The sequence below is a fragment of the Amaranthus tricolor genome, chromosome 1 (assembly GCF_026212465.1).
Source record: "Amaranthus tricolor cultivar Red isolate AtriRed21 chromosome 1, ASM2621246v1, whole genome shotgun sequence".
Lineage (NCBI taxonomy): Eukaryota > Viridiplantae > Streptophyta > Magnoliopsida > Caryophyllales > Amaranthaceae > Amaranthus > Amaranthus tricolor.
The window spans coordinates 15,872,936-15,898,509 of record NC_080047.1 but is presented as its reverse complement, the minus strand read 5'-3'; the positions used below and the strand labels follow the sequence as shown (position 1 = coordinate 15,898,509).

At 33.4% G+C, this 25,574-nt stretch overlaps 2 protein-coding genes across 2 annotated transcripts; one reads left to right on the top strand and one right to left on the bottom strand.

Moving 5' to 3' along the window:
- Window positions 1-1,594: 1,594 nt before the first annotated feature.
- Window positions 1,595-8,713, bottom strand: LOC130805856 (uncharacterized). The gene is made up of 3 exons (XM_057670661.1): window positions 8,518-8,713; window positions 8,318-8,437; window positions 1,595-2,824 (listed from the first exon to the last, which is right to left on the bottom strand). The coding sequence occupies exons 1-3, from the start codon at window positions 8,536-8,538 to the stop codon at window positions 2,708-2,710; spliced, it is 258 nt and encodes an 85-aa protein (XP_057526644.1). The 5' UTR covers window positions 8,539-8,713; the 3' UTR covers window positions 1,595-2,707.
- A 10,108-nt stretch (window positions 8,714-18,821) lies between these two features.
- LOC130805848 (proline-rich receptor-like protein kinase PERK4) lies at window positions 18,822-20,037 on the top strand. Its single transcript, XM_057670648.1, has one exon. It carries the CDS (start codon window positions 19,084-19,086, stop codon window positions 19,603-19,605), a length of 522 nt encoding a protein of 173 aa, XP_057526631.1. The 5' UTR covers window positions 18,822-19,083; the 3' UTR covers window positions 19,606-20,037.
- The last annotated feature ends 5,537 nt before the right edge of the window (window positions 20,038-25,574 follow it).

The following is a 25,574-nucleotide window of genomic DNA, read 5'->3' as shown; positions in this document are numbered from 1 at the left end:
CTTCTCTATTGTAATTCTCCATTTGAGAATTCTTTGAGCTCCTTTGTGATGATATAAGTGAGATACTACACACCAGAGGACGTAGCCTTAATTGGGTAAACCTCGTCAAATCTTTGTGTCATTTTTATTCATTATTTTCTCTTACAAACATTATTTTCATCGAAAGTGTAATTTGTTCATCACAAGACTTCATACACTCGATCTTGGTGATATTGGAGTTTGAAACACGTTGCTTGAACTCTAATAGCATCGTTTTCAATGCCTATTACATATGTGGAGCATTTACTTCAATGCGTAAGGAGGCACCGTTAGGATTCTATTAAGAGGCAGGGAAAGATCTTAGACTTGCGGATATCCTTCTTTTCAATTGGCTATATGGAAAAGATGCATGTGTGGATGTCACCGGAGGCTCGCCCTTTGCTGGTACAGGAGTCACCTCATGGGCACCTGGTGTTTCTTTAGCCAATGCTGCGGAAAGAAAGAGGAAGAAATACAATGCGAAGTGTGAAGAGAATGGTTACAAATTTATTCCTTTTGCTTTCTTCACATTTGGACTTGTTAGCAAGGATTGGTTCTTTCTTTTTGAGTAACTCAGGCAGCACCAAGTCTAGGGCATACGTTTTTCAAAGACTAGCTTTTCTTATCCAAAAGGGTGTGGGTGGTTAGCTTGTTGCTCGACTCCCCACCAATTTCTTGTAAAATCTCTTTTTATGAAATGAAACAAGGTTTAATAAAATAATAATAATAATAATAATAATAATAATAATAATAATAATGTCTTTTGAAGGGAAAAAAGTTGCATAACAAGTGACACATAGGCACTCTTAAAAAAAGACAATGTCAGGCTCTTTCGTTATAGTTATATTTGTTTATTTGTATATACTTCTATATTTGAATTGAAATTTTAAAACTCATAAAATATACTTCTCTTTCAACAAAATTGTTTCATTTATTTTTACGCTTAACCTTGAAAAAAAAATCTTTTGTACGAGTAGATGACGTAAATATTAATTAAAAATCATCACATAAGAAAAGAGTACACAATTTTATATTTTGATCAAAAAGATGAAGAGATGAATTGATGATGCACATAATGGTATTATGGTTCAAGAATGGGGATCAAGAACCAGATAAAAATAAAAATAGGTTTTAAAAAGATAGATATATACTTTCTCTGTTCGATTATAATTGTTACATTTGACTTTTTGCGCAACCCAATATATTATTTTGAAACTTTATATACGAAATTATGCAAAACTAAAAATAAAAAAATTGATATAATAAAAGCATACGATTAAACGATTCAAACAAAATCTCACATGATTATTTTTTATTATTACACATTAGCTGCGATATATAAAATAAGTTTGAACTGATTAGTATCAATGACCACATTGTAGCAAATATTTCAAAACGGGAAAATAGAACAGAAGAGTGCTAGATTCATGAATTACTTGCTTACCTTCCCCATGCAAAAAAAAACCCTGAAATTCACGAGGATTGACATACTCAATGAAGTGATCATCTTTATTGTTTGGGTGACATTATTAAACCTACTTCTTCCATCAATTTGTTCCGTTTTCTCCATTCTTCCTTTGTCCTTCACGCCAAACAAACCATCCATTTCCTTTGTTTATTTTAAATAAAGCCCTCCCTTTCTGAGTGCATATATCAAACTTCAATAAGATCCTAAATCTCTCACTCACAAAAATTTTATCAACCAAAAATGATGCAAACACTTTGTTTTCTCGTTATATTTTCAGTTTTCTTAATTTCACAAACAGCGGCACAAGATCGAGCACCTCACGGACTTGCTTACCAGAGCCCAATGGCCTTTTCTCCCATGGCTTATGATTTCTTCCACCCCAATGGAAATAAAGACCCCTGTACTTTCTCAAAGTGCTCGCCATTTCCGCTAGCAGCTCAAGTGCACAAGACACAAGTACAAACGACAGCAACGCCGAGAACACACTCTGCTAGGATTGGAGCTGGATCAGTTGCAGCTGCTATTTTTGCAGCCTTAGTCATTGCCTGCCTGGCGATAGGCGTTTATAATGTAACCAAGACTCGTCAGGCCAATGTCAATTTCAACAAAGTTGTTCAACTTGATGCTTGATAAATTTCCTAAACATAGAATCATCTAACCTTCTTGTGTTTGTATAATAGCCCTAGAATTCTCCGTCCTCTTTCACATTAGATTGTTTTCTTTTTTCCCCCCTTTTTAAGTACGGGTGAAAATTCCGCAGGTATCTTGTAACGTGACCATGGTCCGTGGTTGATCTCAAGGGAGATGAATTCTATCTCGTCTACCTCATTCGCAAGCAATAGATTGTTTTATACACATGAGTTTATTTTAACAGTTCATTCAAGAGCACGCAAGATGTTAGCATTGTTAAGCACATCTAAGAGTAATACAATCACACAGCGGAACAAAATTTATACATTTTTTATAAAATCTGTGACCGATAAGCAAAACAAATCGTTTTGGGCACTTTAAGATGGAAGAATTTCATAATATGCTCATTGAATTTACTTGGATACGAGTCGGTGATGCAAATAATATCAAAATCAAATTATTTATCTGGGTAGATTGCCCACACAAGGTAAGGAGCAATATAAGACAGTTCATAAAAATGCATTCAACCAATTTATGCATCCATCTCTATTTTCCAAAAATACAGTTTACTCAAACAGAAAGAGTACAAGTTTACCACCCACGGGAACTAAGAGATTCGATCAGACTGCCAAAAGTCTTGTCAACAGCTTTGTTCCACAAGTGCGCAATTTCAAAATGAGAATGTGATTTTAAAATTGGCTTATCCACCTGCATCGAGACCACAAAAGATGTTAGAAACAGCATACATCCTCATAAAGATGAACTAATAATCAAGTTTTGCAAAAACTACTACAGATCTTATTCGATGACAAGAAATTCCCCTCGTAGCGGCAGATAGACATTAAAAAACAATGTTTTACTTCTTACTTTCAAATGGGAGAACATTATCTTAGTAGAAAAGGATCTATTTAACTTCACAAAAAGGTTCTATATTTTTTTAAGCTGTTAAAGATGAATGCTTGAGAATCAATATTCTTTTGATACTAATTTTTTATCCCTTAGTTTCAGAAGAACCAAGCAAAAACACTACCCGCGTTGCAATTAGATGGAAAACCAATAGGCCAAAAACAACATTTTCCACCGAAAGAAAAAGATCCAACAATGCAGGATTGCGTATTTTAGAACGTATATTACAACTTCCCTAACAGTCAACTAGCCATGCACTCCATTTCCGAGCAAAAACTTACAAAGATCAAAGTTTTTACCACAGGAAAGAAAAGTAGTAAATGGCAAAGAAGATAACTTCGAACATTCTATCTAACTTTGAATTAAAATCTACGTAGGGTGAGAATTTAATGTCTTTCAATTAGGATTTTCCAAAATCGATGTAAAGTGAGAATTTGACACCATTAATATCAAATTATAACCCTATCCATTATGGCTAAGTTAAGAGGTTCTCAAAACTACTGGTCAAAGTATTAGCTCTTCTTCTACGAGAGTAGACAAATATTTTGCACTTGGAAGTGGAAATTTTCAATCTTAAGAGAATATTTAACCACGATTACTTTGTTTTCCACTTTAAACTAACTCTCATAGAACTCAACAAAAAGTTATGTGGTAAAAACATTTCTATCTTGCTTCACGCACAATGCCAAAACAAAATCCCATCCTCTTGTAGTCGATCACAAAGATCATGTTCCACCACTAGTTTCCATCTAATGCTAGCTCCAAATCCATTTTCTTCATCAATTTTGACCCTCTCCATCCACAAACTAATACACCTCAACCTCTTTAAAATCCTAGTGTTCCCAACTCTTAATTGTCCTTATCGTGGCATTACCAACACTGCACATGCCCAAACAAAAGCAAGAGATCCTTCTTTATCTTATTACATTAGCAATATCTAAAACTCCAACTTTCCAACGTTCCATAAATATCTTCTTTTTGAATCCAATCCACATTCATGACACGTCTCATACAATTCTACCACACCCATCCTTTTGTTACCACAATAGCCAAACATCCACACCCACATAGTATAGTAGATTAATAGCCAAAGATCACACTATTTGCAATTGGTACACGTTATTTTTTTTATTTTAAATTTTTTGGTGTTCCGGGTATTTGGGTCAGCTTGCAAGCACCAACTATTCCCAGGGCCCTGAAGTTAACGACCAAGAAACCTTGTCATTTAAGCCGCCCGATCTTGATATCCTCTAAGACTTTCTTGTTCAATGTCTATTAATCAACAAATGCTACTTACGTATTACAATGATCATAAGGTAGCTCCTCATCACCAAATGACATAACATCCTCGTTTGATTCACTTGCATGAATTGCATCCCATATATGCAGAAGTTTCAACTACAATCTCAACAACTACATCTCCAACTTAGCATTGAATCCAACCATAGTCTAATCCACCAATATAATATACTCTACACATAGCATACATTATATAGTATTTAGGTATATTGTGATATTCAATTAGTAGTGTAGTGAAGAGGATCGAGCATAATATAGATCATATAATCCATTCATAATAACAAAATTGTTACTTTTCCTCCATGTAATGAGGTGTGCTACTTTGTTGTCACTTCTCAATTCATGTACTTAAACAAAAATATTATATTTGTTTTGTGTGTCTTTCATTGTCATCATCCACCAAAAGCATGTTTCTTTTGTTCGAGTCAATACTAAACATGTACAATACAAAAGGCCATTATCATACTTGTCTATCAGTCCATTATTTGCATAATCAAAATCAACCAACCATAGACAAATATTGTTACCCCAAAATGACATTATGAAAAACAATATTTTGAATGCAAAACAACCTTTCACCATGTCTGGACATGAAAATTCGATGTATAAAAATTTTTGGCAACATAACATTATACTATTTGGTGCCCACGAGAAAAGACTAATATGAATTTACATAATTTGTGAAGACCTATATTGATTTCGTCTTTGCGGTGCAATGAAGCTTAGAATTAGAATTTAAAACCAAACGACAAGAAAATTAGATGGAGAAAAGGTTGCTTGATATCAAATTTTCTAATGAAGTTTACTCTCGATGGTGCCAAATATTTCTAGTACTTTAAGGATCATAATTGAGCAAGTAAAATGGCTCATTATGTCATATGTGCAATCCGTAAATGACAACGGTAAGATAGTGTACTATAAGAAGGCATTCCAAGATGCCTTATCTAAAGTGAGCAACTCCTAAAAGAGAGTCATGCATAGAAATATTTGTGTAACCACAAAACATCATATGACTTGGTCAGAGATAGCGTATTAGGTAAACAAGGGTCTAGTTTTTTGAAGACTATGACATGTAAGTTGTTAATTGTTACACTTTCCAAAAGATGCATCATAGAAGATGATTAGCTATATTTTGATTTGAAGAGTATAAAAAGAATGAAAATTCACTTTTGATAACCAATTATGTAAGGCGTGTAATTCAACATGCTCTCATCATTATTACTACGGTCAGATCCAAACACAATGGCCCTTGCCAATTATTTTCAAAATTATAAATCTCACAAAGTTTGTAGATCCAAACACTAAAGTGAATGGACCCATTTTGGATCTCCTAAAATTGTATAACAATCAAAAGTGAGTGACTAGTCATAGAAACCAATTGGTTTAACCTGATTTGAAGGTTTGTAAACTCAACACTTAATGTAATTAAGAGAACAACCCCCCACACAACTTTCATGGTAATGGAATGGCAATGAGATAGTGTACCCAATAAGGGCCTTTCATGAGAATGTGATATTGTACCCACCAAAGGGACACGTGTGGGTGGACATGAGACATATACCCACCAAGGGGATGGGGCAAAGACGGGCAGGAAATATTCTACTCACCGAGGGGATGGGGTGGGGTTGAAGTTTAGGTCAAACTTACATTTCAAGAGTTTTACAACAACAATAATTGAACAAAGTAAATTTTTATTAGAATTTTACCAAAAGGGGCCGAGTTGCCTTTTACAAATTTACTCCACACATAAATGTTGATTTTAACCTCATATGTTTCAAGATGGCCACAAAACCTAATCGATTTCTTATAGCGACAATCCACCATCTGAAAAGGTATCACCCTCCTTATCGAAAGAAATCATTAAGAATTTAGTTGAAAAATAAACTCAAGTTTAGATTAATGTGAAAAATAATTTAATGAGAAGTAGTAAATCAAGCTCTCAAGACTCAACTTGCCTTAAAAATGTGAATTGAACCTCCAACTTTTAAAGGTAGAAGATAAAAGTACAAAAGGGGAAAAATGAAAATCAACCCTTATTCTTATTTTTAAGAAATTCGTCACCAAATTTTGCTAGAACAAAAGGTGGAAATAATCAATCGCTTTTAAATAAACTATTAATATCTATATACTTTACTATTCAAAAAAACACAAATATTTGGTATTTTGATTAAAAAGGAAACTAGCTAGCAAACGATATTTGAGGCCATTGACAATCAATAAGCACCACCAACTACTGTGCTACAAACATGACCTTTTTGCTTCCCTTGTTATCTTGTAAAAGCAAACTTACATGAGCTTCTTACTACACTTTCTTTTTTAGCGTTCACTATACTTAAAGGAAAAATATTTATTTCTTTACAATAATCATAGCAAACTAGCCTTTCCTCACCATTTTTGTACATCTTCCACCGTCACAATTTGAATTGTAAGTACCCACTAACAATATTAGCTTCAACATCAATAACTACCATCTGAAGAAGAGATAAAGACATTGCGTTGTTGTGTTTCATAAAAGGAGGTGCAAACTCAATTTGAGATCCATCATTAACATGCTGGAATAGAGTACTAGCATGAAAAGGGAAAAATTACTTGAGAAAAAGATGAAATTTCTTAGCTATGGAGGTTATTGTTGGAGCTTTCGTCACCTATAATGATCAAAGAAAAAGTGCAGGCACAAGAACTTTTGTTTATTTACAAATATTTATTTTCACTATTTTGTGAATATGTTTGTACTACATTTACTAATTTGATTTTCATATTATGGATGAATAAGTTCCTAATTTTCCAATATGAAGATGATTGCCCAAACATATGATCAAGCAATGTGTGCATTGATAGGTAGGTCGAAGGCTCGAATGGGCTAACAAAGGCTCCTACAAGCCACACAGACCATTATACATGTAGAGACAAGGTAAGGGCTACTAGTTACCTATGCTGGGAAGGAAGATCTAGTAATTTATGGTCTTCTTGAGACAGGTGACCCTGAGAGCATGGACCAGGTTTGTGTGGGTGTGCAGTAAATGGTAAGGCGAGGTGATAGCTCGTTGGAAGAAGATTTGCTCAGACAGGAAAGCAACTCCCTTACTCAAAAAAGCTGCAAGTCACCCTATTTGCTCCGGCAAGTAATATGTGTCAGAAACATGTCATTGGAAATCTCAATGCATGAAGATTTTAGGTAGCATGAGGTTGGGTTATGTTGATTTATTGGACCTATAAAAGAGGAATTAAGAGTCAAAAGAAGTGCATATTGAGTGCAAGCAATCTCATTCCATATTGTTGAACCCTTGAAGAGAATGAGAGCTTGTACGTGAGTGCAAAGTTCAAACACCATTGATGTGTCTGAGAGTTACTGGTTTGTATCAATTGTAATTGGTTAAAGTAATTTTGAAAACTCTTATAAAACACTTAAGTATGTGTTGCAAAACTTGCATTGTTTGTTTTTGTTCTTTGGCTTTGCAATCTCCCCTTTTTGTACTTTGTATGGCTAATTTCACAACATAGTACTACTATTTAACAAACAAAAATCTAAATTGGGGTCAATGGGATAACTTGCTACAATTAGAACTTAAGCAGTTAATTTGCTAGTAAGACATATGCTAAGAGCCTCAACTTGCTATACAAGGATATTCCTTCTTTAATTTACTTTCAAACAATGATCACCATTTGAAAACTATTTTAAACACTGATCACCATTTGAAAACTAAGAGCCATTTGAAAACTAAGAGCTACGTCCTCGCAAAAGAGACTTGATCAAAGGAAGCGTGTAAACATATGATCTAAGCAACTAGAAAGCACTTTCAAGAGAAACATCGTTCCTTACAATACCACCCAAGATCACAAGGAGTAGTAAATTTGAAACTATATTAGTGAACGGGAAAAGCCCGTCTCCAACATCATCGTCGTCATTAAAACAAAAAACTAGGGTTTAATATTTGAAATGCCCATTTCAATCAAATAAAAGAACAGACGAATCAGTAGCAGCGTTTGAAGATTAACCTGGGATTGATTGCCGAATTTAGCATTGTTCTCGGAAATTGTTTCGTAGATGTTTCTTTTGTTTTCCAGAATGATGATACCCACCAAAGCACTACCGAGAGCAGCACCAAGTAATCGCTCCTGAAAATTGCAACAAATCAACATTGAAACACTTTTGTAAATAATTTATTTAATTCAGAAGAAAAAATAGAAATAAAAACCTGAGCAAGAACGCTGATCATTGTGCTTGAGCCTCCTTTTTCTCCAATGTCTAGAATCCTTTTATTTAACAAAAACTAAAGAAAATACAAACGCGGTCTAGGCGACTTAATTAATCCTTCCACAATCCTTGGCAAGACGGCAACAAGGGATGGTCTGATCGGGCTCAAATTCTAACCCATTAATTTTGGGAAAATTTGAACTAAAAAAGCAATTTACTATAAAAATATCAAATATTAAGCAAAGTTTCATTTTATTTTTCAATATAAGCATTTTTTTTTTTCAAACCTAGACACTCGCTGTTATTAACAACAGCAAATTGAGGAAGAAAGTCAAAAAAGTCAATGTATAAGTTCGCTGTTACTAACAACAAACATAGGGAGACCTGGTCAAAACAGGTCAAGCCTTTGTTCGTTGTTAGTAACAGCAAATAAAGGCTTGACCTATTTTGACCAAGTCTCTTTTTGTTCGCTGTTACTAACAGCGTATGTATACTTTGGACTTTTTTTACTTTCTCCCTTTTCAAGTCTCTGAAATAGTCGTTGTGAAATTGAAATATAGCCCTTATAAAGTTGAAAATAGCCGTTGTTTTATTTTCTTTAAATATATTAACATTTTCTTATATCATTATATCCAAACTCCGTCATTCGTACGTTAGCTTGCGGGTTTTGAACGTAATATAAAGTATGACGTTAATATGATACTTAATTTATAAAGATTTATGTTATTATTAAATATTAATTATGTTACTAAACTACATGTCTTGCTTAGATGTCAAAGAAGCATTGTATTGAAGAGCTTTGTGATTGTGGCTATGAAGTTGAAAATAATACAGATTGGGGTGACGATGATCTTGCTCGTGACTTTGTTGCTTGTCCATTCTACTTGGATGAAGGATTCGGTTGCACGTACTTTAGGTGGGTTGCTCCGGAGGGTACTAATTGGCAGAGAGGCTTAATAATTCAGTTTTAAAGAAAAAAAGAGCTTAAAGATGAGGTACTTAATCTCAAAAGGCAAATAGATTATATGGCTCATAGGAAAGAAGAGACTGAAAGGATTATGAGAAAGTTTAAGAAGTCATCTTAGTTAGCGTTGTTTTAATTTAATGAATAACCTATGTAATTTGCTATCAAATTGGTTGATTATGAATGAAATCGTGTTGAATATTCAACAGCATCTTCCCTATTTGAATTTGATTGTTTGTTTGATAGAGATTAATTGTAAACATCATTCCAAGATAAACGGAGCGCTTATAGCCCAATGCATGATTCAAGGTGGAATGATTCATCACAGAAATCTCTGAGCAACATTCAATTCGTAATAATCATATGCTAAACACGATAGGCATAGGCGGAATGAGTTTCTTAAGTTAAGATAGGCATAGACGTTAGGCGTAGGAGAAGGATTAGAAGTTACATTTAAACCTTGATTCCCTAGGGGTACCTCTTCTACGTATACCTCCAAAGAGGGAATAGATGTAGACTTAGAATGCTCCCACATAGCATCTATAGCCTCATCATCCTCAATCGAAAAAGTTAACAATTGTGCACTCATATAGTATTTAAAACATATATTTACAGTACTTCTTGTGGTGTCAATTCCAATCTTAGAACATACAAGAAGTTTAAACTCATTCAAATCCATGTTCGAATTGCATGCAAACATTACGTTTACCCACAACATAGTTAACATTGCTACCCCTTGTTCGAATTGAACCATTTCAAAAACACACAATAGTTACAGGAAATGATGTCATTTCTACAAGAACAGACACAAAATGAACATCATCATCAAATTCATGAAAATGCAAATTTCACATAAACATATTTACAACTACATTTAACACCCAATACGTTTCATCATTTTCTACAAATATACATTTATAAACAACAACATTACCAACTTCATAACAAAAACCAAATAAGTATATATTTAAACATTACCAAATTCATAACAATATTATAAATAATTTCATAACCAACAACAACAACATTATCAATTTCATAACCATCAACAACCATAGTTACTAAAAGTACACAAATAGGTAATGAGATCAATTAACAAGTACCTTAAGTAGTTGAGGATGACCTAAACAAATCTTGAATTGCAATTGAGACCTGCATTTGAAAGAAAATTAGAAAACATTTAATAAACCCTAATTTTCGAATTGAAAGTGCATAATTCAAAGAAATAATTACCTAAAATCAATCCAAGTCTGTGGTAGACCACTTTAGTAGGGTTAAGCTTGAAGAAGTGAAGAATTCAAGGAATGAAGTAGTTTTAATGGTGGAAAATGGGAGGAAAATGTCGAGTTAGGTTTTTAAGGGTTTTGAGATTTGGGGGAAATGGGGAAGAAGAAGACTACTGCTGTATTTAGGCCCGTATTAGTTCGCAGTTAGTAACAGCGAACAATGACTTTAGTCCAAAAAAAGCCAAAGTATTTGTTCGCTGTTACTAACAGTGAACCAATATGCTGACTTTTATTGACCAAAGTTGTTGTTCGTTGTTACTAATACTCGATTATTTTTAAACCTTCTCAATCTACTCGTTGTTAGTAACAGCGAGGTTATCCAAACCTCGGATATGGAAAAAAAATTGCTTATCTTGAGAAATAAAATGAAACTTTGCTCATTATTGGATTTTTTAATATTAAATTGCTTATTTTGTTCAAATTTCTAATTTTGGTGGATTGATATCCATATCTAGATCCTAAGGGTCTATATGTTTTAGACCCAAATTTAAATTTGTCAGATCTGATGGATCTAGGGTCTTAAATTAATCTTAAACTTAAACTTAAATTATTCATACTTCGACTTTTTCACCTTTTAAATTTTTCATTAGTATGGGAGTCTGATTTGAATTCAAATAAATATATAAATAGATTTAAAACAAACTTAAAATTGAATTTGGGTTATATAATAGGGCAGGTCTAAAGCGAATTTGATAGGTCTAAAATAGGTAGCGTGTCTATGGCTTAATTAAATGGGTCTTTGAATATTGAAAACAAACACAAGGATATTGAAAAATATATAGTAGTTTTGGATTAGTGTAATGTCACTTTATTGTGTGATTGCCAGACTAACTTGTTTGGTTATTGGCTTTATGGATTATATATTTATTGGTTATTGACCTGTACATATTTGTTTTCATTGATTAAGGCATTTTCTATGATCGACCTGCTATGATACGTTTGAATTGTGATCTTACATTGAGTAGTAGGGAGATCATAGACAGGTCTAGAAGGTGATGAAGTCCTTTTACTTTGCATATCAAGGATTTGCGCGTACATTTAATGTTGTGCAAACCAACATATTTTTGAAGCCACGTGTAGTTTCATTATTTTAGAGTACTTTTCTATTTTTTGAGTTTGAGACTTATCATATATCCTCCTTTTGTAAAATTTGGTTTCCTATGCAAAACTTTTCTAGCATATATGACTTTATATTTTTTTTATTACCTTAAAACACAAACGTTAAAATGAGTTGTCTTTCTCATATTATGATTTCATATCATTATGCATGATTGTCTCCTATACCTCCAACTTTCAAATGAGATGTTAATGAATTCTACACTTGCTTTCTGGGGAGTTGCATTACTCTTTTTTATTGTATTATTTTATGATTTTTTTTCTTTAATTTAGCATTTGAATTTCCTTCCACCCCTTGTACTTTTGGTTTTGTATAAGGGGTTAAAAATTCAGATATGCTACAACAAATCTTGAAGAAACTACAAAAGCTTACTATGACAATGGGAAAAAATGGTTTAGAGAACTACTAATGAGAAAGAGTATGAACATGGAGTTACTCTTTACTTGAATTTGTGTATTTTGAGGTTCCCTTGTGTCTTCCAAAATGAAGCTTCTTATAGAGATTTAAAATCAATAATCATTGCCCGTACTACCCACTCAATTAATGCTTCCTTTCAGATTTTCATGAATTCTAACTTTTAATGAAAGAAATCTTAGAGGAGAAAATGTTATTCATGCACAAATATATTTTCATAAAATAGAAAAACACAAATAGAGTAGGATGTGTGAATTAGAAAAGTGGAAAATAGACGGGAATATAAATTTGTAAGCATGTTAGTCTTGCTCAATCAGACTGACCTTCGCCCAAACGACTGAGCAAGACTAAGACTCCAACTACTTTTACTTGTTTGGCGAGCAAGGTTGCACATGAATTTTTGGCTTGATTGATTGGGCAGACCACGCTCGGGCGCTTAAACAAAATGCCCAAAATCTTTTGAAACTTGAAGGTCAAATGCCCAGTTGGGCCATGTATGCACATGCCTTAGAGTGAAGCAGTCTTCCTTCTCCTTAGAGTGAAGTAGGCCAAATGCCCAGTTGGCCCATGTATACATTGTGGCCTCACATCTCTTCCTAATTCGGGGTTTTAGGTCTTCAAGGTAAACTATTGCTTTTTGCTTGAATTCCTACTACTATACTTAATGCGGGTTTCCTAGGTCATTAATTAGGTTATCATTCCGTAAAACACATTTATCCATTAATCTCTACTTATAAACTAGTATATGTGGTAAGATAAAAGTCATTTCACATAGAAAGAAGTTGCACAAAGATCTTAGTAAGTTTTGTTAGGTCACAAATAAGTTTGGTCAATAATGGGTACGACATAAGTTAGATTCTAAAACAATTAACAATAAAAACTATTAAGGAGAACTAGAGTAATCGCACATGAAATGAGAAAAACATAGCAACTAAGTCTTTTTTTGATGCCTAATAGGGAGTTAGTATAAGGCCTTCCCATCACCTTTTGAGTGTAGAAATATATAGTCATTAGGATAGGATGAGGTATAACTACCTCGACCACAATCTCTGTTAAAACCAATAACGTCAGTGAACTCAACTTTTTATCAAATCAACTTCTAAAGCTAGATTAAACTTGAACATGCCCAAGTTTAATATTGTGTCTGGCAGACCAAGTGCCATTTTATTTAATTGTTAGGGCTTAAAAAAAGTGGAAACCTTCTGTGTTCTTTGTTCTCAAGAGTCAAGAGAAAGCAAACGGCGCTCCAGCTCCTCCCTCCTTCGACCTTCTGTAGTTCTGTGGCTCTATGCTTCAACCTTCAGCCTAAAATTTTCAAATCTTCAGCGCTACCTTTAGGTATCAGTCTTCTCCATCTCAACTTGCTTCTTTCTTGCTTTCTAATTTATAGTTGCTTTCTAATTTATAGTCTCCATTCTCCAAGCTCCCAACGGTTGACACCTTGACGGTTCTACCTTCGGCCTTCCAAATCTCAAGTGCTAATTTTCACCACGGAACCAAGTGTAGAATCTCTTAACGTAAGTATTTTGGTTGACTTTTTGATTTTTTTAGTGTTTTTTTTGTTCAGTTTATGTATAAATTCGAATATTTATAAGTTGATGTTTTGATTTTTCTGATTTTTGGTTGATATTATGTTGATCTTTTTGGGTGGAATATATGTGAAACAAAATATTTGGTTGATATTATGTTGAATGTTGATATTTTTGGGTAGAAATAGTCTTTGAAATGCAAGAAAGTGCTCCTTTAATTATGTAGATCGTTGATATTGTTTGGTTGGTATTATGTAGACTGAATAGTTACTGGATTCCTCTTAGTAATTAAGGTTTGGTTGATATGTTGTTGATATTGTTGATATTGGTTGATATTGTAGACTAAATAGATTGTTGATATTGATTGAAAACAGAATATTTGGAATATATGTGAAATAGTCTTTGAAATGATAAGTTGTAACTTGTAAGTATTGGTGGTTCAATTATAGATGTCGATGGATGAACTTTTTATAATTTGCGATGAAAATGAAGTGGATGATCAGGATGGTAATGAAACCAAAAAACAGGAAGCTATGAGCAAACAAAGGAGGAAGCTTGTGAAACCAAGATCCGACATATGGGATCACTTCACCAAATTTACAAACAAAAATATGGAAAACAAATGTAAGTGCAACTATTGTGGTCGTGAATATAAGTGCAATCCTAGTGTAAATGGGACTAGTACTTATAGAGCACATTTAAGTAAGTGTCCTAGATTTTCACTCAATAACAAATCAAATGCTACTCAAACACAATTAAGTTTTCAATCAAGTGTTAATGTACAAGGGGAACAAGAAGCTCACATAAAGAGTTGGATGTTTAACTATGAGGCTTGTAGGAAAGGGTTAGCGTTCATGATAATTGTTGATGAACTTCCCTTTAGATTTGTTGAAGCCCAGGGGTTTAGGTACTTTTGCTCACAGATGCAAAATAAGTTTGTGATTCCATCTAGAATGACTGTTGCTAGATATTTTTACGAGACGTTTTTGGATGAAAGGTTGAAACTAAAATCTTTTTTAAAAACTAATTGTAGGAGAGTATGTCTTACTACTGACACATGGACTTCAATCCAAAAAATTAATTATATGTGTTTAATTACTCATTTTATTGATAATGATTGGAAGTTAAATAAAAGAATCTTAAACTTTTGTCCAATATCAAGTCATAAAGGTCAGACCATTGGAAAGGCAATTGAGAAATGTTTGCTTTCTTGGGGTCTTGAAAATGTGATGACCATTACTATTGACAATGCTAGTTCTAATGACACTGCAATTGCTTATTTAAAAACAAGAGTCAAAACGTGGGGTACTAGTGTATTGAATGGAGAATATTTGCATGTAAGATTTATTGCTCATATCATGAACTTAGTGGTTAATGATGGTCTTAAATTAGTTATTGATGTTGTTTGTCGAGTTCGAGGTGATGTTAAATTTATTTTATCTTCTCCTTCTAGAATTGAAAAGTTTTATAAGTGTGTTTCGGATGAGAAGATTCCATCAAAAAACATGTTGTCTCTTAATGTGGTCACACGGTGGAACTCAACTTATTTGATGTTAAGCATTGCTTTGAAGTTTATATTGGCATTTGAGAGGTATGATGGGGAAAATCCAAATTTTCATGAGCATCTTCTAGATCCTCATGGTTGTGGGAATGGTTTAGGAAAGCCTACTACTGATGATTGGGACCAAGTGAAGAACTTACTTCAATTATTAGAAGTGTTTTATAATTTAACTTTGCATGTGTCTGGTTCACAATATGTTACTTGTAATGGTTGTTTTGATTATATAACTGATGTTGATTGTTTACTAAAAGAATGGTGTGAAAGCCCTGATTATGAGTTTAAGGAAATGGCAAACAAAATGAAAGAGAAGTATGATAAGCATTGAGGGGATCCTAAAAAACTAAAAGTTATGTTATATGTTGTTGTTGTACTTGATCCTAGATATAAATGGGAAACTGTGGAATTTGGGATAAGACAAATGTACACAAAAGATAATGATGCTTTTGTTGTTTGTATGAGGGTAAAGAATGCCCTTTATGATTTATATGATAAATACAAAGGCTTTCATTCCATACCCGCAACAAAGAACCAAAGTGATGGTGCTTCAAGTTCCAACAAAGATGTAGAACCTGGTCTTCCAAAAAAGGACTTATGAGATCTAAGTTCAAAAAACTCAAAGAGTCTCATGAGGATGGGGAATTGACTAAAATAGAGGTCAAGTATTTAGATGAGGTTACAGAATAAGATAGAGATGGCTTTGATATTTTGACCGGGTGGAAAAACAATAGTTCCATTCTTTCTCTTGAAACTCGTAATGTGCTAGCCATTACTGTATCCACAGTTGCATCGGAAAGTGTCTTTAGCACTAGAGGTCGAGTTCTAGATTCATTTCGAAGTTCATTAAGTCCAAAGATGGCGGAAGCTCTTATTTCTTGTCAAGATAATACTTGACTTTTCAAAAGTTGATGATTATTGGCTTAAGAAGTGATAAGATCAAGCTCCATCTTCATTTGATTCTTCAACTAATAAAAAGGGTATAAAGTTAGTAAGATGTTAATGAAGTGAAGATATAAGAAAGAATGGTAGAAAGATTTGATGATGGGGTGCAAGTGATCTCATGGCTAAGGAGGGGTATTTATAATGGATTTTTGGCAACTTTTTAGTTTATAAGATTGTATGAAAAAGAAGGTTAACTTGTATAAGTGATTTAGAGTGTGTAAGTGAATGTGTAAGAGTTGGAGTGTGTAAGTGGATGTGTAAGATTTTGGAGTGTAGAACAAGGTTAACTTGTGTAAGGAAATGGTGATAGCTTGTGTAAGTGATGAACATTATAGATTGATGTAGAAAGGATTTTGGTTCATCAAATTTTTGTTCTAGTTTATACTAGTGAAATGTTTTAGATTAATGGGAAAGTATGATTAAGGTTTGATTATGAAAATATGATAGTTTACTTAGAAAATTTTATTTAAAACTATACTTAAAGTTAATAAGAAAAATATAGTTAATTTTTAGGTATAAAATAATTAAATCAAAGTTGTAAGGTTAAAATGATAAGTAGTAAAGTTAGTTTAAGGAAACAAAATTGAAACGTAACGTTTTAATAAAACCGCAAATATAATATTAAAATTTTACTTTTCGTAGTATAAAATAATAAAATAATATTTTAGTGCTTATAAAGAATATATATATATATATATATATATATATATATATATATATATATATATATATATATATATATATATATATATATATATATATATATATATATATATATATATATATATATATATATATATAGTTTAATATTTGGAAGAAATTACAAAATCGGAATAAGGTTTAGGAATTAAAGGTGATTTGAATTAGATAACCAAAGGATTAGGAATTCGAAAAAAAATTTCGGAATAATTAATCGGAAGATTAAAATTAAGAAATTTGAGCCTGTTACATCAAGTTCCAACAAAGATGTAGAATCTGGTCTTCCGAAAAAGGAGTTATGAGATCTAAGTTCAAAAAACTCAAAGAGTCTCGTGAGGATGGGGAATTGACTAAAACAGAGGTCAAGTATTTAGATGAGGTTACTGAATAAGATAGAGATGGCTTTGATATTTTGACCGGGTGGAAAAACAATAGTTTAAGGTTTCCCATTCTTTCTCTTGAAACTCGTGATGTGCTAGCCATTCTTGTATCCACAGTTGCATCGGAAAGTGTCTTTAGCACTAGAGGTCGAGTTCTAGATTCATTTCGAAGTTCATTAAGTCCAAAGATGGCGGAGGCTTTTATTTCTTGTCAAGATTGGCTTCGTGCTTCTTCTCCAAAAGTTGAGGAATGCTTGGAGGATATAGCACAACTAGAGAACGGTATGTGATCTTTCATATCATTATTAGTATTATGTTTATTTTATTGTATAGAGTTGTAGAATATCAATTTGGCTCCTTCAGTTATTGACGTTCCTCGATGCATGATGTTTATTCATAGATGAAGTTGCTATTGCTGAGTGCTGACAAGTGACTACTATGAATTTACTTTATGTTCTATATTATAAAATTGGTGATGTACTTAATTATTGTAAATTTGTAATGTTTCGGATTTGGTGATGTATTTTGTTTATAGATTATCATTTATCTTAGATTCTCAATTAAAAAAATACATAAAAAGAAAAAAATCGTAGACCAGACCAGACCAGATCGTTCTAGAACGGTCTGGTCCGGTCCGATCTGGTGTCTTGATTGGTCTAGTCTGGTCTGAAAAATTTCCAGACGGAAATTTCTGGTCTGGTCTGATTTTTCTGTCAAATCAGACCAGACCGGACCGTTTGCAGCCCAATCCAAGACAACGCCATCACTTATCTTTCCCAAATTTTAAACCCTAAAATCAAGAACAAGTAAAATCAAAAAACAAACAAATTTAAAATTTAAAAATATTAAACTACAAATTTTAATTAGGTTAAAACACCAACTTATTTTCTTTCTTCAACATTACTATTTCCACCATTAATGAAGCTTAATTTTTTTACAAAAAATAAGAGTATTGTAATTCCGACTAATATATAATACAATTAACAAAAAAAAATAAAAACGAACGCTTTGAAAACGAAAATGGTGAAGTTGAAACATAAATACATACCTTTGATGGTCTTGCAAATGTTAAAGAAGATAAACAGAGAATAAACGACAATGGATTTGAGAGAGAAAGATAAAGATTGAAAACCACAATGGTGTTTGAGAGAGGAATATGAGTGGTTTATGTCATGAAAAAGTAAAATGAAAAACCGCAATTATATTTTTTTTTAATTTATAAATTGGACCAGCCCAAAACTTAACACGTCTATTGTATAGATAATCGTACTTATGATAAGAAGAATCTTTATCGGAACAAAAAATGAAACACAGAAAGATTACAATGGCTAGTTTAAAAAAATATAATTAAAAAATAAAGTAAAATAAAAAAATCCCGAATAAACCGCCGCAACGCATTAAATCAGTGATGTCTGCAATCTTTCTATCTCTGGACTCTGATGATATGAAACATTTCTTAGCAGCGTGTCCACCGACTACACGCTCCTAAATTGCGTCAATTACATGTCTTCTCTTTCAACTTTCTCTCCCTCGAAACTTCCTTTTTTTCGTTCAAGTTTCACTCTCTTTCCCTTCACTTTTCTTCAGTCTCAATACATTTACTCCTTTCTCTCTCCTTATAACTTAGGCGTATACACTTCACCAAATCCCTAGATCTACAACCTTCACAGATCCATCAATGGCGCTTCAATGGAAAACAACACCCCTCTTCATCTCTCTCCTCCTGCTCTCACTGCATTCTCACCTAACGCTCTCAACAGATCCACCCGCTTCTTCTCCTTCTCCATCTTCAGACACCACCAATGCCGCTGATTCTCACCCTCCTTCGCCTTCCCCGATCGCTCTTCCTCCTTCTTCTGATTCCAACATTCCTTCACCACCTTCATCTTCACCTCCTGCTCCTTCTCCAACTACCGACGCTGATTCTCCATCACCGGATAAATCTTCTGATTCTGAAAATCCAACGTCTCCATCCCCTTCTCCTGCCTCGGATTCAGCAGATGTGGTTGCCAAAATGGAGAGTGATAAACAGAAAGAATCTTCTTCCGGTGGAATGAGCGGTGGACATAAAGCTGGAATTGCAATTGGAGTGATTGTGGTTGCAGCTGCAGTGTGTTTTGCTGGATGGATTTACAAGAAACGTCAGGATAATATTCGCAGGACTGAGTATGGGTACAATACCAGGACTACTATGATCTGAACCAGGAATTGCTTTAAGCTTTTTATCCTTTTAATTTCAATTTAATGTTTCATTATTTTAAATTTTGGATGATTATAATACTTTAGGAGATTTTTATTATTGTACTAGATTGGGGGAGTAATATAGGGATTATATATGATTCGATTCGATTCTATTCTTGGATAATGATTAGTGTTGAATAAACGGTGCTACTTTATAATTATTGTAATGGATCAGGCGAATTATTAAGGAACAGATAGTCAAATATTATTCCTTTTTTTCAGATTAATGTGTATACTCTGCTTTTTATTTACAATCATAATTTCACTGTTTCTTCCATTTGATTATTGTTATAGAGTATTCATATGTATTAAATTTAAAATGTAATCAAGGTCGTTTTAACTTATGTACTCCTTTCTTGAATGTCAATTTAACACTACAATTTACAACGAATTCAACATTGCTTTTTGAATTGAGAATTATGTGTTATTTATACACGTCTATTGCTTATTTGCTGTATATAAGGACAATCAAGTGAATGCATAGAGGAAAATATTTTCTTTCAAGTTAAATTTGAACTTAAGTTGTCTAGTTGAACAATGCTCACTTGAATGATTTTCCATAGATTTGTTGATAGTATTATATTATTATGTATTCTGTTTGGTGTGACATTGTTGGTACTTAAATATTTATTCAAATGTTATTGTAAAACAGAGGCAAATCTTTCATTCTGTTCTGATTGGAGGAGCAACATATGGATTTGTTGAATTTTGTTTTTTGGATTATGATTAGTGAATTGAGTTATCTTTTCCGTGTGGTTACGTTCGGGAGACTCGTTTGGCTGCGCTTTTCTTTATCGGTATGAGTTGCCGCCGTCCTTCCCTCTCCAGACCCTATTCATAGTTTTTCTATGAGCGGGATATAATGACTAGGACGATGATTAGTGAATTGAGTAAACTACTATTGAATTGGTTTGGACGAATTATTGCGAATTAGACGGTCAAATATTATTCCTTTTTTTCAAACTTTAGTCAATTTGTTCTACAATTTTGAATTCTTATGCCTTTTTGTTTAATTTACTGTTTATTTGATGTGATTATTGCTTACTATTTTGACAAAATAATTTATTGATTAATTTTAGCTTATTCTGATATAATTAGAGGGTTAGATGGTTAAATCTGTTAATGTTAATGTTTGGTAATTAGGCTATAATTACTTATTGTTATAAATAAGTTGTAGTATTTTAATAAGCTGCTTAAAGCAGCAGGTTTAAAATTAATTGGTCAAATTAGCTATTGTAATCAACTATTAGCTATTTGCCAAACACTCCAGAGTCTTTTTATTTGCATACAAATGCGCCTTTTTCATAGTTCAATACATTTGTCGAAATCGGTTGTATAAAGTTATAAATAATTAAAAATTATAAAAATTGAATATGATGAAAATATGTGATGAGATGAATAAATAAGATTTCGTATGACTGTTTTTCTATATAATAGCCATTATACGTAAATACTATAAAAAATAGGAGTAGAAAGCTAGAAGTATGTAAAAATTAGTTCAATGTAAGTATAAAATAATGAAAGAAGATACAGCCCTAAGTGTTGTATATAAGAAAGAATCTCGTATTTAATTTAATATTATTTTTACTTTGAAAGTATAAACATTCAATTATATTTAATTATTTTAACATTTATTTTTTCTTGGGAAGTTAATGTCATCATATAAAATATTAATTATTTTACAATTTCTAAATTAGATTCTCTTGAAAGTTTAAAATTATTAATGATAAAGGAAATTTATTAATTTTTATTTACAACACTAAAGACCATAAATATCATTAACCTAAAATAATTGATGAAGTACTTAATTATTTATGTTGAATTAAATTGTCGTTTAAATTCTTGAAGGTCATTGCTAAAATATATTTTTTAACAAATTTAAAGTTGGATTTTATTGTGATTTTTCTGTCAAATATATATTCCAGACAAAAGCTTATCTGATGTATTATGCACATCATTTAAGTTGGTCTCATTGTGGGATTTTAAATTGGTGAAAATAGTTAACTTTTTTTTTTTAAAGAAGTGAAAATAGTTAACTAAATTAATTTAAATATTTGTAATTATTTAATATTTCACATATCATAAATGTTAAAACAGACACTTTAAAATGCTTTAAATATTAAAATATTGATATTTTTAAATTTAGACTATTTATATGTTGAACATTTAGTGTATATATTAAATCCTAAATAACTATCACCAAATACTACAAATAGTAGTGGGACAAAATGTATTAAAAATATAAGGTCTAAAATGGGTTCAAAGAATAGGACAGAGGAAAAATTGAAAAACCGAGTCAGCAAGAAAAGCCGACTCGACTTTAGGTACTGGAAACAATTTTTGTCCAGCAGGAAAAGCCGAGTCGGCTTTCCTGTGTGTGGGAAAAAAGTCGAGTCGACTTTTTGTTCTGATCAGACCGTGTCTTTGCGTTTTGTTTGAATTAAGTGCATTAGATTCCTTTTCTTATTCCATATCAATTTTGATGTTACAAAGGAATAATGAGGAGGAATAATGCTCATAAATACCATAGTTATAATGGTATTGATTGATGGTCAATGGGTGATTGAATATGCCATGATCCTTTATTGTATTTGAACTAGTATAAATAGGTGCTTAGAGATGGATGTCATACACACCAATTTTCTAAATTCTCATATCCTTACTTTTTCTCTTACTTGTGTTCTTTTAAAAAAAGTTATAAGATGCTATGTTTGAAAATGAGGGTTTCATATGAAAATAGAGATTTGAGTGTTTAGCAAATAAAGAATATTCAAATTTGGATTTGAGTCAAATCCACCATGGTTATAAAAATGATTAAACAAAAAGAATTTGAGCAAACCTTGTCATCCTCAAATTCTTCATTATGAATTCATAATTAAAATCTACGATTTGAAATGAAATACATGTTGCCAAATGCAACCTGATAGAATTTCCAAAGTTTATAATTCACCAAACACATTGTCATTAAGTGACATACCCTAAGTACTAAGGGTATGTTGTGTTGTTTGTATCTCGTGAATTTCCAAGTCAAAACTCAAGTACCTTTGTGGGGAAATATAACAAAAGGAAAGTGATTACATGCCTACAACAAGTATCAAGATTCCGGATAACGGTTGTCGTTATAAAGATCATCTTCAAGTTTTACATATTGTTATTTTGTAAGTTTTATTTAACCATCAACAAAAGAAAAATACAAATTCCACTTGTAATTTATATTTTGTATTATTATAATTGTAATATATATACTTACCTCGAGATCAACTGATTTATTGTGTTACCTCAAAATGTGTCCCTAAAGTGTTTATTTGTCTTTCAATTCACGCCATTCACTTCATCTTACTTGCATTTAACAATCATATAAACAATGTTGTCACCAAGTCCCAAACTTCCCACTCTCGCAAGTTGCATTTTCTTGCATCATCAATATTATGCCAAAAATTTCAAAAAGAAAAAAACAATACTAATAGTAGTACTTCATTTTTATAAACACAAACTCCTACCTGAAGATTTGATGATAATGGAGTTTTTATTTCTGAAAATTTTAGTTCTATATATTGTTCTTATTACAGGGAGTGTATGTTTAATATATATACATGAGAATAACTGAAAAATGATAACTGCTCAATGATAACTGCTCTATGGGGATAACTGCCTGAAAACTGCTTTCCAATACTCCCCCTCAAGTTAGGTCGTGGGATCACCGATGCCTAACTTGCATAAGGTGCTATTGAAAACCTGTGATGAAACTGCTTTTGTAAGAATGTCGGCTAGTTGGTCTTTAGATCTAATAAAAGGAATACGGATGACCTTGCTTTCTAGCTTCTCTTTGATAAAGTGTCGATCGATCTCTACATGTTTCGTTCGATCATGTTGGACTGGATTCTCGGAGATGCTTATTGCTGCTTTGTTGTCACAATATAGAAGACTCGCCTGTGCCTGGTGAAAGCCCAGCTCTCCTAGAAGTTTCCTGATCCATAGAATCTCTGTAACTCCTTTTGCTATCCCTCTGAATTCTGCTTCAGCACTGGACAAAGCGACCACCTTTTGTTTCTTACTCTTCCAAGTGACTAGATTACCTCCTACAAGAGTGAAGTACCCTGAGGTGGACTTCCTGTCGTCCCTATCACCAGCCCAATCAGCATCTGTGTAACCAATGAGATCAAAATTATTGTTCTTTAAGTAGAAGACTCCTTTATTACTGGTTCCCTTTAAGTATCTCAGGATCTTCAAGACCACTGCCATGTGTTCCACTTGAGGTCGATGCATGAACTTGCTTACAATCCCTACTGCATAAGCAATATCTGGTCTCGTGTGGGATAGGTAGATCAGTTTTCCCACCATCCGTCTATAACGATCTTGATCTGCCGCTTCTGCCCCTTCAACGATTTGTAGACCATGATTAGCAACCATAGGATTAGCTGCTGGCTTGCAGTCTAACATGCCTGTTTCTGCTAAGAGATCTAGGATGCACTTTCTCTAATTGATAACTATCCCCTTCTTTGATCTCAAAACTTCTATTCCAAGGAAGTATTTCAGTTGTCCCAAATCTTTCATCTCAAATTCTTGGAATAATTTGCTCCTGAGGCGATCAATTTCCTTGGAGTCGTTTCCAGTAATCACCATATCATCTACATAGATCACGAGACATGTAATTTGGTTTCCACTTCGCCTGAGGAATAGAGTATGGTCTGAGTTGCTCTGTTTGTAACCAAATCTCTTCATTGCTGTAGTGAATCTCCCAAACCATGCTCTAGGGGATTGTTTCAAGCCGTATAGTGCTCTTTTAAGTCTACACCCCTCTCCTTGACTGAACTTATCTGAATACCCGGGTGGTGGCTTCATGTATACCTCTTCTTCAATCTCTCCATGTAAGAAGGCGTTTTTTACATCAAATTAGAACAAATGCCACTCTTTATTTGCTGCTACAGAGAAGAGGACTCGAATGGTGTCAATTTTAGCGACAGGTGAGAATGTTTCTGAGTAGTCTACCCCGTAAGTTTGTGTGTACCCTTTAGCAACAAGTCTTGCTTTATACCGCTCAATGGTTCCATCAGCATGATACTTGACTGAAAAGACCCATTTACAGCCAACCGTCTTCTTATCACTTGGTAATCTGCATTTCTCCCACGTTTTGTTTTTTGGAGAGCCATGATCTCTTCGTCCATAGCATGCTTCCACTTTGGTTCTTGAAGGGCTTTTTCAGTGGTTTTCGGAATGGTACTGGAATAAAGGGATGCGTTGAAGGCAACAGCGATATGTGATAGTTGTTCATCATCTGGTCTATCAATAGGATATCGGGATCTTTGGGATTCATACTCAGGATCATACCGCTTAGGGGGCATTCCTCTTGTACTTCGAGGTGGCAAATTATATTTCCTGGGCACAACAACACTACTTGGCACACTATAGTCAGGAATGAAAGGAGCAGTAGGACTTGGTGTTACCTCTTGTTCGGCCGGATGCTCATGCTCAGGGACTGGAGCGGTAGTCTGAGGAGGTGATTCAGGAACAATGTCAGTGGCAATATCGGTTGTAGTGCCTACTTGCTCTTTGGGAGCTCGACTGTCAGCCAAGGGATGAGTCAACCAGCTGAGATCCTCACTCATAATCTCCCCCTGAGATCGAGGTTGGGTGTAGTAGGGAGAGTGTTCAAAAAAGTCACAATCCATGGTGGTATAAAGTCTGTGATGGACAGGGTCATAACAGCGATAGCCTTTTTTAGTAGTGCCATACCCAATAAACACACATCTCACTGCCCGAGGTTCAAACTTTGTTCGGACTCTAGATGGAAGATGAACATACACAACACACCCAAATATTCGAGGAGGAAGAGAGTGAGAGGAGGGAACAGGAGTAAAGTTATTGAGTGTTGCAAGAGGGGTCTGGAATTTGAGGATTTTTGTGGGAAGTCGGTTTGTGAGATAGGTA

Bases quoted from the DNA above. Each gene is read 5' to 3' on its own strand.
- LOC130805856 (XM_057670661.1), bottom strand. From the start codon at position 8,538: ATGATCAGCGTTCTTGCTCAG. The intron at 8,438-8,517 runs GTTTTTATTTCT...TGCAATTTTCAG, and splicing joins TGATCAGCGTTCTTGCTCAG to GAGCGATTACTTGGTGCTGC. The intron at 2,825-8,317 runs GTTAATCTTCAA...GTCTCGATGCAG, and splicing joins AATTCGGCAATCAATCCCAG to GTGGATAAGCCAATTTTAAA.
- LOC130805848 (XM_057670648.1), top strand. From the start codon at position 19,084: ATGGCGCTTCAATGGAAAACAACACCCCTCTTCATCTCTCTCCTCCTG.